General features: G+C 35.0%; 1 protein-coding gene across 1 annotated transcript in view; it reads right to left on the bottom strand.

Annotated features, from left to right (window-relative positions):
• The window catches only part of GLRB (glycine receptor beta), a 48028-nt gene that overhangs the window by 18167 nt on the left and 13568 nt on the right, over positions 1–16293 (bottom strand). The window contains exons 3-6 of the mRNA XM_039700253.1: positions 15565–15632; positions 8802–9031; positions 5146–5228; positions 2342–2482 (exon numbers count right to left, since the gene is read on the bottom strand). Of these exons, the coding sequence (XP_039556187.1) occupies positions 2342–2482; positions 5146–5228; positions 8802–9031; positions 15565–15632 (522 nt within the window). The remainder of the gene's footprint in view (positions 1–2341; positions 2483–5145; positions 5229–8801; positions 9032–15564; positions 15633–16293) is intronic.

Genomic DNA, 16293 nt, shown 5'->3' with positions numbered 1-16293 from the left:
TTGGTGAGACACTTATTTAGAAGATAGAATGTGTCAAGAAGTTTTCAATTTTCCTTCCATATTGTATCAGTTAAGTGCTGTACAATGACACATAATTGTAAAAGTGCCGTTTGGGCATACAAACATCACAACAACAAAAGTATAAAACATTAAGGACAAACATCCCTGTGTAGAAGACACTACACTGTATTTTATAGTTCATTGTTCATCTTCAGTGATCAGTTGGCTGAAAAATTTTCCCTCTATAATTTGTGAATGGATTCCAGACACTTTTACGTTTTGTTTTCAAATGAGAGATGACCTTCAAAATTTTTATTTGTTTGTGTTATGTAAGAAATGCATTCTGTATGCCTTCATTTGAATAATACTTCATCAGACAGAGTATAGAATCTATTGCCCTCATCATTCAGCTCAAAAGGACCTATTTGATCTGCCATAAAATTGATGAATAACAGGAAATTTGCAAATATAAATATTCAATGTATTGCTACAAAAGCAGCCCAGATTTGCTGACCCTCTTCCAACTTAGGTAGGTATGATAAAACATCTGTTGACAGAAATAGGCAGTAAAGATTAAGGGTTTTTGCAATTGTCAAGGAACTCCTACATAAGCCATGAAAGTCTGCTCCTTGATGCAAAACTTCTCTTGATTATCTGACAAAATTATTTAGCTCTGTGTGTCAAATCTGTTAAAAAATACCTTCAGCATATGTGTTTTCAAGTAAATAAAAAAATGGAGCATTGAAGACAGCCTTTAAAAATATTTCAGTGTATTAAATATTCAACTAACATTACTGAATGTTTTTGTTATGATATTAAATGGATGTACTGAACAGAATGGACTTGCAGTAAAAAAATTCTGAAAACTTTTCAAAATTGTTCTCTCATGTTCTTTCTTCAATGTTCAAAGCACACACACACAGAATGCGAATATTTTACTGAACATTTTGCACCGTGTCATTTGTGGTCACAAGTTGCTGAAACTTGAGAGAACACTACTGATTTTCTTTGTGTATATTTCTTAAATATTTTTCTTTAGGGTTCCTAAAAACTTAGGGTTCCTATCTAAAGCTTTTTTAGACATTTAGTTTCAGATTTAGGGCATACCTCAAAATAATCACAATAGAATATGTTTCAATTTTCTCATTTCTATGAATTTCATTGTGAAAATGAAAAATACTGATTTTTTTTTCAGTAATTTCCTTTTTTAAATAGAAACAAAATATTTTTCTCACTGCTAAGTAAGGTTTTGCCATATCCTAAATGCCATCACTGCTAGCTGCTGAATACGCTTTCAAAAAATCAGAATTTTCCTGAAGAGAGTTAATTTCTTATTATTTACAAATTATAAATCACCTGAGAGGATGAATTATGTTCTTAGGATGAGATCTCACTCATTTTGTAGTTAAAAACCAAAGCCCACTTTTATTTTCATTATCTTTTCAAATTAAGTTCTTAACTCTGAGATCTGCTAATGTTCCTTGAGATCTCACCAGGCTTGGAATCTATCACAGGAACAACTGCAAGTAACAGAGCCTCCACTTCAGCTGAACAGGTAACAAGAAACTTGTAGAGAGTCTTCAGAAGCTGCAGCACCACAGATTTCCCAGTTGAGTTTTAATGGAAGATTTATGCCCATGATGTAAAAGCACTGCCTAAAATACAGCTGCTCTTGTAGAAAATCTTGTGGTTGTCACAGAATGATTAGTTTGGATATAACTGTAGGCAGGAATCAATCAAGGTGAAAAAGGTAAATCTTTAAAAGTCAGAGTACATAAACCATTGGAAAATTTTGTGCCAACACTAAAAAAATAATCATAGGAATAAACAAATAGAGGGCTGAGGATTGCAAGCAGCTTTCAAAAATGACTGAATTTCCAGAACATTTAGAGAAAGGAAGAAGCTGCAGGATGAAGCATTTGGAATTACAGTCTAGTATTATCAGTTATGGAACAGAAGTCTAACCAGAAAATCAAAATTTACCCACTTTGCGGCAACTGGCATGATTCTGTACAAACATTCTTTCAGAATAGCTTGACATTTACAAGCAAAAACAGGAATTAAGACCACAGAAATGAAATGGTGATAATAAGATAATATTTGTAAGCAAAGCCAAGACAAACATTTAATCTCTTCTTCAACTTGGATATTTCTATATTTGAACTAGTTTGTAATGATCACATATTAAACTTACCATTATATGAACCACTCATTAGTTAAAGGTAATCTATTTTATCCCAGGAAATGTAAGATGTGGAGTGGAATATTAACCATTAACTATAAACAGTAATTGAAGGAAGCTTAGACTTTTTTTTCCAAGGCAATAACTTATATTACCTACCTGTGCCTTTGTAATACTTGGTACAGTTACCATATTCAATATCCTCCTTTTTAATATCAAACTGAGGCAGAGCAATTTTTTCTAACTGTACAGGATCTCCAGACTGCCAGATAAACCGTAAATCATCAGTTGTGTAACCAACTACAAGACAAAACAATAATAATAACAATAATTGTTTAAAGATCCACCTCAATCACGGCAAACTCTGCAAGTAAACCTAGTTACAAAGTATTGTATAACTTTCAGTCTTTTTCTTTTTATTTCCTGTTCAAATAAATAAATAAATACAAAAATAATCCGCAGCTGCATTTTTATGTGGGCCGAAGTTGGGACTTAGTGGGTGAAACATTACATTATCAGCAGTATTAGGATGACTAAGAGGTATTTGTTACAGGGTGTACTTTTCACACAAAGAAAGCAAAGCTGTATTTTCCACAGCTTTCAAGCCTCCATATTCATTCATACTCCATTTCAGCAAAATATGAAAAAGATTAATTTTAAACAGCATTTATGAATCTGAGTAACTTCAAAAGAATTTAACAACTCAATTACTGTGATAAATCTTGGTGTTTGTGTAAAACAACCACACTGCTTATTTTCTTGGACTAAAAGCCCTGATTCATGGCAGCACTGCCATTCAGGAAATACTTGCCCAGGAATTAGGGCAGATGTGCAATCCTACAGAAATCAGCTCAGTGTCTTCCTGACCCACTAAGTACAGACAGAACTCAGCAAACCTCTGAGTGCCCAAATCATAATGTATACACCACCACCAAGTGAGAGGCAGTGCAAGTTAGACTCACAATATTCAAGAATGAAGCAATATTGATTAAATATGCATAATCAGAATAATGATTTACAAGCCATTTTTTGCTACCTTCTGTTCATTAAAGATTAACTTAATTCAAACAGAGATAATGTGTGTTAGATGGAAACACAGATGAGGAAACATAAAAAAGATGGAGTTGGAATGCATCATTTTGCAATTCAAAGCCTGAGAAAAATGTTTAAAGAGCCACTGTTTCTGGAGGCATTAGATTAGTCTTTTTAATTTTTGAAAAACAGCTGTGATTAAGAAAGTGAAACTGTTCATAAATGATGTATTTATGATTCACAATAATTTAATAAAATCACAATGTTTCAAAGCTTCATAATATAATATGCTATAAAAATTGTTTTAATGTTTCATTCACAAAATCATTTTCACCCCATTCCAAAACACAGCATATCAAAAAACTGCCAAGATCCTTTATGATAACAATTACTGGAGAGTGAAAATTGTGTCTATAGAGAATATGTAGAACTGGGGATTATAACTGTGGATATGAGAACATCTTAGTAACAACTGATGGCCTTTTTTGATTTAGAAATTTAGCAAGTAAAAACAAAATAGTGATTTGAAAATAACCTAAGAATAAAACTGCCAGTGGCTAGAAGGGAAAGGACACATAGGAAGTCATGATAGGAAGGACAGATAGGAAGTCATAGGTACCTTTCTTACTTTTGATAACTGAATTAAAAGGTAGAAGAAAGTTTAGTGCACAGTCTTTTCAAAGAACCAAATTCCCTGCATTTTAGTATATCATCTTAGCATGATTCTTTTTAACGAGTAGTTTCTCCTTGCATGACTATACCTTTCAACACTTGTAAAGTAAGTGGACTGGCTGGATTTAGAAATCTTAAGTGAACTTCTATTAGTATTACTAATTCCAGTTTAGCCCCAAACTGATTTGGGTTTTTCGTAAGAGTTTACTTCAGCTAATGTACATACATAGTATTCATGAACAAAATTACTATGGGCATACTAAAATTCTAGAGATAAATGCTGACAATCAAAACCTAAATTGTAAAACTCTATTATTACTATTTTCATAACTATTATTATTATTAGCCTTGTCCATAGTGTGATTCCCTGCCCAGCTTTGGCTAACCTTACTTTTTTTCCACTTGTGACTTCCTTTCCCTAGCCTCACCTTTCCCACCAGACCTGCTGGAGTAAATGTTGAATGAGTTTATATGTTACAGCAGGAGCAGACTGGAACAAGTCACCTTCCTTCTCTATGCTTCATGCTCATCCTTATGCAAGAAAACAGAATTACCACAAAAGTGAGATCACCAACAATTAAACTGGTGGAAAAAGCTGTGGTTGAGTAGACACCTGCGTATTTGGGGCACGGAAAGGAAGATGGATTTCAGAAACATCTTGTCTGCAACTTCCAGCATGGCATGAAACCCTTCAGAGATGTGACCTGTCTGCCCTGTTGTAAGATTAAATCACCTGGAGACCAGGAATAGATGCCTGACTACATCCACAACACATCCGGAAACCACTTTCAAAAGGTTTGATACTAAATGATCTCACTGCTTTGGCATCAAATGCTTTTCCTTTGGTACTGTATCAAAGGAGTTCCAAACAATACCAATGTATCATCAATGCAGGTGGATAAATTGGGCCCCAAAAACCTACAAAGCAGCACAGGTTGTGGAAGTTAAATCCACCTGGCAAAACCATTCTTTTTTTCCCAATAATATGTTTCCATTTATCTGGGTTTATTGTAAATGCTTTTATAAAAGGTGTCAGTTATCATTCTGGTTGATAGCAAAAGCTAAAACTAAGAGTGCACAGTGCCATAACATTAAGAAACCTCTCTGATAGGGAAATGTACATTGGTAAGAACCAGTGAGTATCAATTTCATGATTCATTAAAAATGTTGAGATGAAGTAAACAGAATTAATAATTTTTGTTTGATTCTCATGCATGCCTAGAAGAGGACTGTTTTTATGGACAGAGTGATTTACATACAGCTTTCCAATTGCATCTTGCAGCGCTGTGTATCCATAGGAAACAAGGTCAAGTCCAAAGGGCATGACAGTGTAATAGACAATCTGAAAACATAGAAATGATATTTAGAAATGGCGTGAGCTGTAAGGTAAGCAGTAGATGGCCAGGCGAAAGAAAAATCACAGAAGATTTTCATCTTCTAAAAGAGCAGAAACGAATTTTAGAAGTTATAATTAGCAGTTTGCTATGGAGATCTCTTTAGTATAAAATAAGACAATACAATTTTATAGAGGGTTTTAAACATTAGAAGCTCACAAATTAGAGAACTACTAATAGAAGACAAAATACACATAGGTAATAGAATAACCAAACCAAATGTCCACACAGAACAGAGTCCTGTCTCCAGCACTGGCCAATGACAGACTTCTAAAGAAGAATATGACACTACGGAAATCTGGAAATGTTATTTTGCCAGACATCCAGCAGCATCCAAAAGTTGCACCTCAAGGGCTTCCGAAACCAGAAGGGATTCTTGAGTATTTAAGGGATGTCAACAGATTTTTTGTCTCCAATAAGTTGTTTTGTTTTTAGTTGCTTTCTGAAATCTAGGTGTCCTGGTTTCACCTGGGACAGTTAGTTTTTTCCCCTAGTAGCTGGCACAGTGCTGTGCTCTGGATTCAGTATGAGGGTAACATGGATAACACACTGATGTTTCTGTTGTTGCTGAGTAGTGCTTACCCGAAATCAAGGACTTTTCAGTTTCCCATACTCTGCCAGTCAGCAGGCACACAAGGAGATGGGAGGCAGCAGGTAGTGAGCAACTTCTTATTACAATTAATATTAGCAAAAATACATTTATTTTGTTCTAATTTGCTGCAATCTTTAAGGGGTTCTTGACCCACAACTTCTATGTCCTTTATTTTCCTGCTTCTCTCCCCTGTCCCACTGAGGCCAGGAGGAAGCGAGTGAATGGTACTTAGGTTCCAGCTGGGGTTAAACCCTGACACCACATAAAGTTTAATATGCACAGCATTTTGCAGCAAAGAATGCCATAGCTAAGCTCCACACATTCTAATCATACATTTTTACCTATCCTCAGTCTGTCTCATAGTTCTTTCACTGTAAAAGAAGGCAAAAAATCAATGTTCATCCATTCTCCCTGTGCTATTTGTGATTTAGAGACCTCTACAGCACCACCTCAATTATTTTGCTTTTCCATTGTGAAAAGTTCATCCGTGCTCAGCTGTTCCGTACCTTTGACTGTCCTTGCCTCCCTCCCTAAAGCTAGAAGTCCAGAATTGCATTCAAGATATAAGTATAGCATACTTTTATGCACTGGCATAACTTTAATCCCTAATACTTCCAAGAATTCAATTCACTTTCTCAAATAGTACTGAGCTATTAGCTGATATTTTCAGAGAACTATCCATTACTACTCAAAGCTAATTTTTTTGGCTGGTAATAACCAACTCTAGATCAATCGGGCTTTATGTGAAGTTAAAATATTTTTTTTTTTCTCTCATGCATAATTTCTAGTTGTTTACATTGAATTTCATCCATACTTTGTTATTTTTTTTGTCTGGTAATAACCAACTCTAGATCAATCAGGCTTTATGTGAAGTTAAAATAATTTTTTCCCTCATGCATAATTTCTAGTTGTTTACATTGAATTTCATCCATACTTTGTTACCTAGTCATTAGATTGATTTGTGGTTGTCACTGTTGTCTCTTATCTTTACTGTTCTGCATATTTTGGTATCATCAAATGCACTTGCAAATTCAGTTTTTCAGATGATTTATATTGAAAAGCATAGAACACAAAATAGATTTTTTTTTTTGTGGGAGTCTACTGTTTACTTCCCTGTGAGCAGAGGAAGCCTGCTCACATCAGTTTACTTCTGATGTGAGCGTGATTTATATTGAAAAGCACAGAACACAAAATAGATTTTTTTTGTGGGAGTCTACTGTTTACTTCCCTGTGAGCAGAGGAAGCCTGCTCACATCAGTTTACTTCTGATGTGAGCAGATGTTTATTCCTGCAATCAGTTTCCTAATTCTTAACTATTTGTGCAAGAGCTTTCTCTCATACATATTTTGCCATGAAACTATATTGATAACTGGAGATTCTTTCATTTATATGTGATAATATCTCTGTAAACTACAAACACAAGACATAAAAATTACATCTTTTAAAAATATCACCAAACCACAGACCCTAAAAAAATTCATCTTACCTGCATACATATAATGTAAGAAAATAGTGTGCTACTAAAACACAGTATTTTTAGAGAATGACAATAATTTCTAACTTTACTGAACCTGGCTTTTTTATTTGCAAGTTTTCAGAGAATAATTTTTCCATCAGAAACACTTCCATTAGTATTCACTCAACATTCAATAATCATTAACACTACCTATGGAGCTCATTTATAAACACCTGCAAAACAGAAAAAAATATGTAGAAAATATTTCAGTGTTTCATTTAACATTTGCTCTTTCAAATGGGAAACCTCTTTTGCAACTGGAAGTTATTTTCTACTTTGAAATATTAATTTCTACACACTTCAAACAACAGAAGCAGCTGAAATCAAAACCAAGATCTTCAGAGCAAGCCAAATGAAATGTTTTGACTGCCCAATGTAATTTCTTCTCTGATCACTGCCAGCAACAGTCTTGAAACTGATTTTTCTCATCCTCTTTTGAAATTGGAGAAAAAGAACGCCAACTCTTTAATATTGTTTCTCCTTTTTTCGATCAATTTCTACTCCAGGAAGAAATAGCTCATGTAAACCTAGCTTCTTTTTCTTATCTTTAGATATCTTTATAATTTTTTATTGTCTTTAGATAATAAAGAAAAATTATCTAAATATACTGCGATTTTACCTCTTAAAGGTAAAGTTGCAGTATATTTAGATAATAATTTTTGTCTATCAGGGCAATATGTTACAGAACATACCAGAAGAAAATTCACTTACTGCTAGAAAATTTAGCCTAATCTCTGAAAAGTATAAACTATAAACTCTCCATGTCTGTAATTCACTATAACCTTCTTTTTAATGAACTATTTTTCTGGTTTAAGTGGATGACTATTTTTGTGGCATTGTGTATACATTTGATAAATTAAGTCAAACCGCCAAAAAAGGATATGTCAATTGCAATTAAATTGAACAGAAATTTGGAGGCTTCTGAAAAAAATTATATCCAGTAAGGTATAGAACTTAATCAGGAGTTTTTCACAGTACTTTTAGAAAACATACATATTCACAAATTTTGTAATTTATGCCTTTCTCTATTTCTTCAGCAAGTAATCATTGTTTACTTCAGTTGCTGTAAAAATTCAAGTAGTGTTTTTCATATACTGTTTTACTGGAGGCTGTATTTCAGATCTATTATCTACTCCACTATGCTTCTAGGAACCTAAAAAATTATCAAAAGGGTTTGAATTTAGTTAGTTCAATGTGTTAGATTAACAGGTATATGCACTTCAAATTTCTCACACTTGCAGTGCTATCATCTGATTTCTTTATGCATAATTTATTGCAGCATTGTTTAGAAACTGTCTAATATAAATTTAAATGTTAGTAATAAATTGTATTACATTACTAAGGCTAATACAGAATATATATTTAATATAAAATCACTTTAAAAAAAACAGCGGAAACAAATAAATAAAATACCTCATGCTGACTAGGACATCTCCATCCCGAAATATAAAAAGGAGGATATTTTCTTGTGTGACATCATGGAAATTAGCATTTTTTTCATTTGCAAAGAATAAGTCTGGCTTCCAAAGACATTTAAACATAGTTGGGTCCACTGTCAGTGTATCTGAACCTCTCCAGTCATTGGGCAGTTTGAGTCTGGGGTCATTCCACTTCTGTCTTAGAAAGATGTTGACTCTATAATCCTGATTGGAAGAATAAACAAATATTAGATTAGCCAAAAGTCTAGGAAAAACACCACAGAGAAATAAAACAATTCCATCAGATTTGGAAGAGAAAAAAATTATGCCCTGATTTTTCTACCACAAAGACAGTAATCACTATTCAAATTACATTACGAAGTATTATGTTTAACAGACTTTACTACAAACAGATTACATCTCACTCATGGTTTTGAATACAGCAACTTTCCTTAAACAAAGGATCAAATTGCCACTCCAGAGTCATTTTTGCATCCCCTCAGTAAAAGCTCCTGTTACCCAGGCACAGAGAAAAGCATGCAGCAGGGCAGAGGCCACAGCTTGACTATAGCTTCACACTAAATGGCTGCAGGCAGCAGGCATGATATCACTTCTTTCAGGATATCCTGTGAGTGCCAATTCCAGTTTACTCTTCATTTGGCTGTGGCACACTGATGGTAAAATATCACACTCTAAAAGCAGAAAACAGACCATGTAGGTAATAGATTTTATACTACACACTCAGAATACAGCCTCAGACCTTCTATCAGTGATCTGGGACTATCTTGGTAACAGGAAAACTGATGTCAGCTTGCAACATAAGTACTGAGGTAGCAGGTATGAAAGGAGAAACAGAATCAGCCTCAAAGTGACAAAATCAGAAAATCTCCTTTTGAAGTCAGTAGGACTCTGGCTGAAGGAAGGACAGTAGTAGGGCTGTGCTCACTGAGAAGAGAATCAGTCTCAAAGAGACAAAATCAGAGGAAATCTCCTTCTGAAGTCAGTAGGACTCTGGCTGAAGGAAGGACAGTAGTAGGGCTGTGCTCACTGAGAACCTAATTTTGCTTTTGGGAATCGGAGTAGCACGTGTCTCGGGGCAAAATGATACCCTGCACGTGTTCTGTGCTTAGTGAAAGCTGTGGGCATCCAAAGGAAGAATCTGACCTAGAATGTCAGCTAAGATTTTTCAGTTCTTATCCCTAAGTCATTTTGGTTTTTACATTTATATTTAATCCAGTGCCTCTTTTTGATATATATGTAAACTAGGCAGATCATATACAGAGAAAGAATAAATTTATTGTTGAAAAAAAGTTAAACAAACCCAAACAAATGAATGAAAATTCTGTATGTAAGATTGTTTCTATCTCCAGTCTTCCTAGTTGCCTTCTGTAAAGTGCTTTGTTTTTTCATAATTGTCTACTATGTACAAAGCCTCCTCAGAAAAGGGTTGTGTCTTTGAGAGCAGTGAAAACACTGCGACTGCTCTACAATTATAACAAAATGCTAGTAATGTGGTAGTGAAGGTTCTCGACATAGTTTTGGTTTGTCAATATCTGCATACAAACAAATTTTATAATGTTTTTTATTCTCCATGTCAATGAGTCTTACACATTTTTTTGTTGATACAACTGAATTATCTTCTGCTATACTTACTACATTTGCACTCCAAAGCAGGTGCCATGTTGAGACAGTCATCCTAACTTCAACCAGAAGGAGTCCACTTGGCTAAGACCTTATGCAGAATAATTTATTCTGTTGATTTGCTCTGTATATTTAAATAGAGTGCCCACTTTCCCATGTCCAGTCCACCAGTCAAATTAGCCCAAGTATTGCTTTATTACACTATACTGTGTAATATTTTTCCTTACTGCATTGTAAGGAAAAGCAAAGCATCAAAACTAAGTACTTGTTACTTGTTGGTAGTTGATTTTGGAAAAAATATACATAGTCTGACTCTTATTTATACAAAGATCTATGCTGTCTTGCCAAAGAAAAGAAGCAAAAAATTAAAAGGTTAATATGAAGTGAATTTGTACTGGAAGGCTCTCATATAGAAGCTTCATAATTGGAGGGAATTCAGGCCATTATCTCAGAAAGCATCTTTTCAATTATATGCATATAATTGAAAATTTATTTTACTTGCTTCTTGCTGAAGTTCCCATTCCATATGCACTTCTTGTCTCAGTGAAAAAAAATACTCGAAATCATATGAGATAAATACTGCATACCATTCATGCTCACAAGCATTACACTATTGGTTACACTGAATTACATTTCCCCATAAACAAGTATATTACCCTAATTTTAAACAAAATAAGATGCCTTCTCAAAGCCATAGGCAAATGATAAGCACTTTTAAACACTTGCCTTCAGCTTACCCATTCAGTAGAAGGAGATGCTTACATCACTGAAAAGCAGAATGCACTGGCAAAATAAGAATTGGAAGTAACATCAGGTGGATGCTACTTTATTTCCTTCCTTTCTTTATTACAAATGAACTTAAATACCAAACTGTCAGATGTTTTGACATTTTAAGAACTTGAGTCTGTTCCCATTTAACTCAGAGAAAGAAGAATCCCATTAATCTTAAATGGGGAGGTTCAGGCCCAAAGTAGAGATATTGACAGGGATACTTGGAGAGGAAGGCCACCATGTACTTGAGACAATACAGAGAATGTAAAAAGAAGCAAAGAGATATCACGATACAAAACTGTGGCTAGCCAGACAACAACGTGCAAAAGGGCAGCTTCTTAGAAGAGCATGCACCCTTACAGCATCTGGCAGCAGTAAAGACTATGATCTGGTATAAATTGATCTTGAAAGAAGTCTGTAACAAGTCCTCTCAAATTTGTACAATGAATTTTACGATTCAGTTAGTGTATTCAAATTAGGTTGAACAGGGGCTGAAGAAGCAGTCTGCAGGGAGCACATGGTCTTCCTGGTGTACATTTTATATATGTTTTTTTGAATTTCCAGAATGATTGGCATTTTATAGTAAAGGAGATCACATAGCAACTAAAAAGCCTGAAACTAGGGGAAGAGGATGGAAGAGACATTCATCAACATCAGAGCTAGGAGGACCTGTCAGGTAGAAGGAAAAACAGAAGTATTCTACAGGGCTTTGCTTTCCCATGTAACTCCAACAGAAGACAAGCAGTTTTCAGGGAGGTTGGGAGGCATTCTAGGAAATATTTCAGAAGTCTACTAAATAGTGGCATGTGGCCAGAAAACCACCTCAGGCCAGAAAGCAAGCAGAGCCTATACATATCTCTGCAAAACAGCACACATAGAAGATCATGAAAGACTAACTACATAAACTGCACTCATACAAAGAAAGGCAACATAATTGTGCTTCCTTTTAATGAAGTCGAAAGTCATTTTTAAGATTAAAATAAGGAAACTGAATGTTTTTTATAGTCATGAATACTAAAAAGACCTTTCTGTAAGATTTTAAAGTAAAGGAGAAGGAAGAACTGGTGTTCTGTTGCTTGAGTCAGTGAAGAAAGGTCACACTGCAAGCAAAAACCTTGAACACAGATTTTGTAGATAGAAAGTCAGATCATCACAGAAAAAATATTATAGTCCTATGGGTATTTATACCAGAAACTCTCTATCCCTAGGAATCCTTGACTGGTCATCCAGTTTAAAACTGTTTCTACATGTGACATAATCACCATATTATACCACAAATCTGCAGTCTCAAAATACGTGTGCAAACTCAGAAGCAGAGTTAACATGGGATCCTTGACAAGTGTTCTAACAATAGAGAAGGAACAAGTTACAGGATTCAGGATAAAGGGACCTTACTGGAATGTAGCAGCTCTGGCATTTGCTCTTCTCCTTTTTATCTGTACAAATTCTGATTCTCTCTGTAGTTCACTAGTTCTTTTGCTTAGTTTTTTCCAGGAGACTTAGTTAATAAGTGTATGGAAGCACTGCAATTCTCTACAATATTGAACAACACAACATGAACATTATCCTTTCTAAACACAGAGCAAACATCTGCCCTTCAGATTCTTCACAAAGGCTTGATTAGAGTGATACAGGATTCTGGGCATAAGATGTAAAATGGGTATTCTCTTGCTTTAAAACAAAGTAACTTCAATGATTTTCTATAAAGAAATTCCCTCCTTTCTTAAATCTAAGTGCACTATACCTCAGAAGGCGCTAATCTCAACTCTTTGTTGAGGATGAGCCAACTGCATAGCTAAGAATATAATTATCACAGGGCCAGAAGGACAGCAAGCAAGGCCTTCTCTCACTGTCACTCTACACATTTGTTTATTGGACTTTCTACCATAACCTGTCTTCCAGTCATCTGGTACCCATTGTTACTTTTCCCCACACTTCCATCACAAAAAAGAAGGAATTATTGCTTTAGCATGGCTTTACCCTCACATAGATTTTGCAAAAATTTATGAGTTCAATTATTTCAGCCAGCAGTGGCTAGAGAGAAAAGCATCATCACAATAATTCATTGACTGAAAAGCTTAGAAATATATTTATTTCAAAATTTTGATAATACTCCAACCAGTTTAGTAGCTTCTGGTAATTTTAGAGACAGTCTATAAATCAATACTCCTCATGATTCTCACCCGTGCCAGAGACAGTAGAGATGTAGCCAGCCACTCCCTTCTCCAACACCAAGGAACCGTTTCAGCAGTTCTGGTGCTTCTGCAAATGTCTCCTTTCTGAACACAAGAGTCCCCTCTGATCCTTCACAGACTTGGTGCCTCACCTCCAGGAAATATTTTTCCTGTGATTCCAGAAGCACAAGTCTTTTCCTATTCTAAGCGATCCATTTCTACTGTCCGGTGTATTTCCCAGTCCATTTGAAGACCAGTATAAACCCATCCCCAAGAGAGAAGTGATTCCTGAATATCCAGTGCCCACTGCAGCAGGAAGAGTTTTCTAAATAATACATGGAACAACAGATTGACTGTTAATTTTGTCAGTGTTTCCTGTATTACATTAAAGCAATCAAGAAGTAATCCAAATTTGACATAAATATGCTTAGCTATCATGGTGATCAGCTAGACAAAGAAGTCTAAATGAAAGCATAAAATAAAGTAAAGAAGGTGTCTGATAGTCTGAATTACAGAGGAGAGCATGACTTATCATACAGCACATCTTAGTAAATTTGTGAGTGACCATATCAGGAAGGCACAGACAGGTATACATACATGGCTGTGGAAAGCATACTTCTTTTTTTTTGGAGGGGCTGGGGGGAAGCAAATCTCTCACATTCATCTTTTGTTACTATATGAATCTGGGTGAATTGTAAAAAAGCCTCTGTAAAAGCCACTTTTCAAAGCATGCAACTGATTAAAAAAACTTGAAAGGGCCATCTGGCCCAATATACTTCATATCTTAAGACACTTATCTCGGTCCTACTTTTCTGCTCTTCCACCCTGCTCGTCTTTAAATTTGAGTCCTCTTTTTGTTTTCACAAATAAATCTTGTGGCCTTTTGGGCAAACTTACATTTTTTTGTTTTAATGTCACTTCCCACTAATGGCATTCGTTGACTTACTATTATTTGCAATCAAACATAAATCTCTACTAGCTAAAGAAACAGAAATTTCTGGCCAAGCTGCTTAAAACTGTTCCAGCCACCATTTATGTTCAATTTGGAGCGGCTCTGCAGTCCTATTGAAATTTCATTAGGGTGACCTGTAAGCTGGTTATGAATTTGAAGTGGGCACTTACTTCCAACAACAACAAAAATGTGTTTTATTGCTTATTTGGTGGTATTGTGGTTTACTTCTTCTCTGCCATTATGTGTCAGAATGCTGCCTTAGTCACAGCATTAAAAAAAGCAACTTGATTTTGGGAACTGCCTCAATGCTTCAGATGCAGCAGGTCACTAAAGCAATCAGGGAATGCCTCAGAACTCCCACTCAGTGCATGCCTTGGCTGAGGCTTCCATGTACTGGCATGACACGGTGCACTCCCCTCTTTTTTACACAAAAGGAAAACCTGATAAGGTCAGAACATCTTCAATAACTAAATGCATTTTTTGGCAATATTTTTGATAGTATTTTTTGGAAACACCATGACAAAAAAAGACCTGCAAGTCCCAAAATACCAGAAAGTTCTTTGCTGAAGCAACTCATATTTTGAAACTGATTTTATTTCCCAAAGAAACAAAAGAAGTCAAAATTGCAATGAGGATTATTTCATCCTGTTATTGACATATTGAAATTTTCTAGCTGAACTGGAAACACATTTTTATAAACTTCGCTCCCCAGTTTATGTTTCCCATGCAGTAAATAAACAGCAGTAAGGCTATGGTCATTGATAGTCTATTCCTTTACTACTCTTCCTTGTATTCCATCACAATTTATTTACATCTTCAGATCCACATAAAATAAAGAATCTATAAATTTCATCCTTATGCATCTGTTCTTTTTCTCTCATATACAGTCTTAGTTGTTAGGGTTTTTTTGAATAACACACCAAGCAAACTATGTAACAACTCTCATGAAGATCTTCAACTCATACTGTCCAATGGGTTCTTCCAATGAACTTAATAACCTATGGAAATTAGTCTAGCTCTTGCATCTTAGAAACCATGGATTTCCTTTCATGTAAATCAGATTCTAAAGCTACAACAATCTGTGGACACTTACAGAGTGAAATACATTAATAGGTTTGGATCTCAAATATTTCTATTTTATAGTTCATAATCCTCAGCCTGAAGTTTGATTTAGTAAGAAAATCTCCATGTGCACTACATGAATTTAATTTCACTCTTACCATAGTTGTCTCTTGAATTGACCCAAAGCTGTTAATGAAGATGTTAACTGCAACGTCGACTGGAATTCCTTTAAAAAAAAAACAATTCTAGTGAGCTACACAATCCAGTAAAGGTACATTATCCTTCATTTAAAGCTCCAGTATCATAATGTCACAATGTAACTTTAAGTTAGTGTATATATAGGTATCAAAGTCAATAGAAATCACGAAACGACTTTTTAACCTAGTGATAAAAAAGGGAAAAATAAAAATCCTTAGTCCAGAGAGCTAATCTTACAGAATTCCACAGACCATATATCTAAATTAATAGTATTGAATTTCATGATTTTCTGTTATCTCAGAATGCATAAGCCAGTATTACATTTGCACATAGTGTAATGGATAGAAGCAATTCATATTTCTAGCAGCAGCCACTTTTAACTGTCAAGGTCATAATGACACACTATCATCCCAAATTACCTGTTTATGATTTATGATATTTCCTTATGCTTTAAGAAGACACCTTCTTGTGCAAATAAAGTACATAAGCCTTTACCTGCCAGGCAGGTAAAAATTATTGCATGCATTTTTCACAGCTATCTAGCCTATGTATGAAAGAGTTGGAAAGCTGCTCAATTTCACAATCGTTACCAATTAACCAGGAAAAATTTCTAGAAGTCAGAGCTGTGAAGATATTAGGACGGCCTCGATTTTTTTCTCTTTTCCACAGCCAGGATTCCTGTAGTTGAA

The sequence above is a fragment of the Passer montanus genome, unplaced genomic scaffold (assembly GCF_014805655.1).
Source record: "Passer montanus isolate IOZ18808 unplaced genomic scaffold, ASM1480565v1 scaffold14, whole genome shotgun sequence".
NCBI classification, from domain to species: Eukaryota; Metazoa; Chordata; class Aves; order Passeriformes; family Passeridae; genus Passer; species Passer montanus.
The sequence above is the reverse complement of the archived record's forward strand: the minus strand, read 5'-3'. Positions and strand labels throughout refer to the sequence as shown.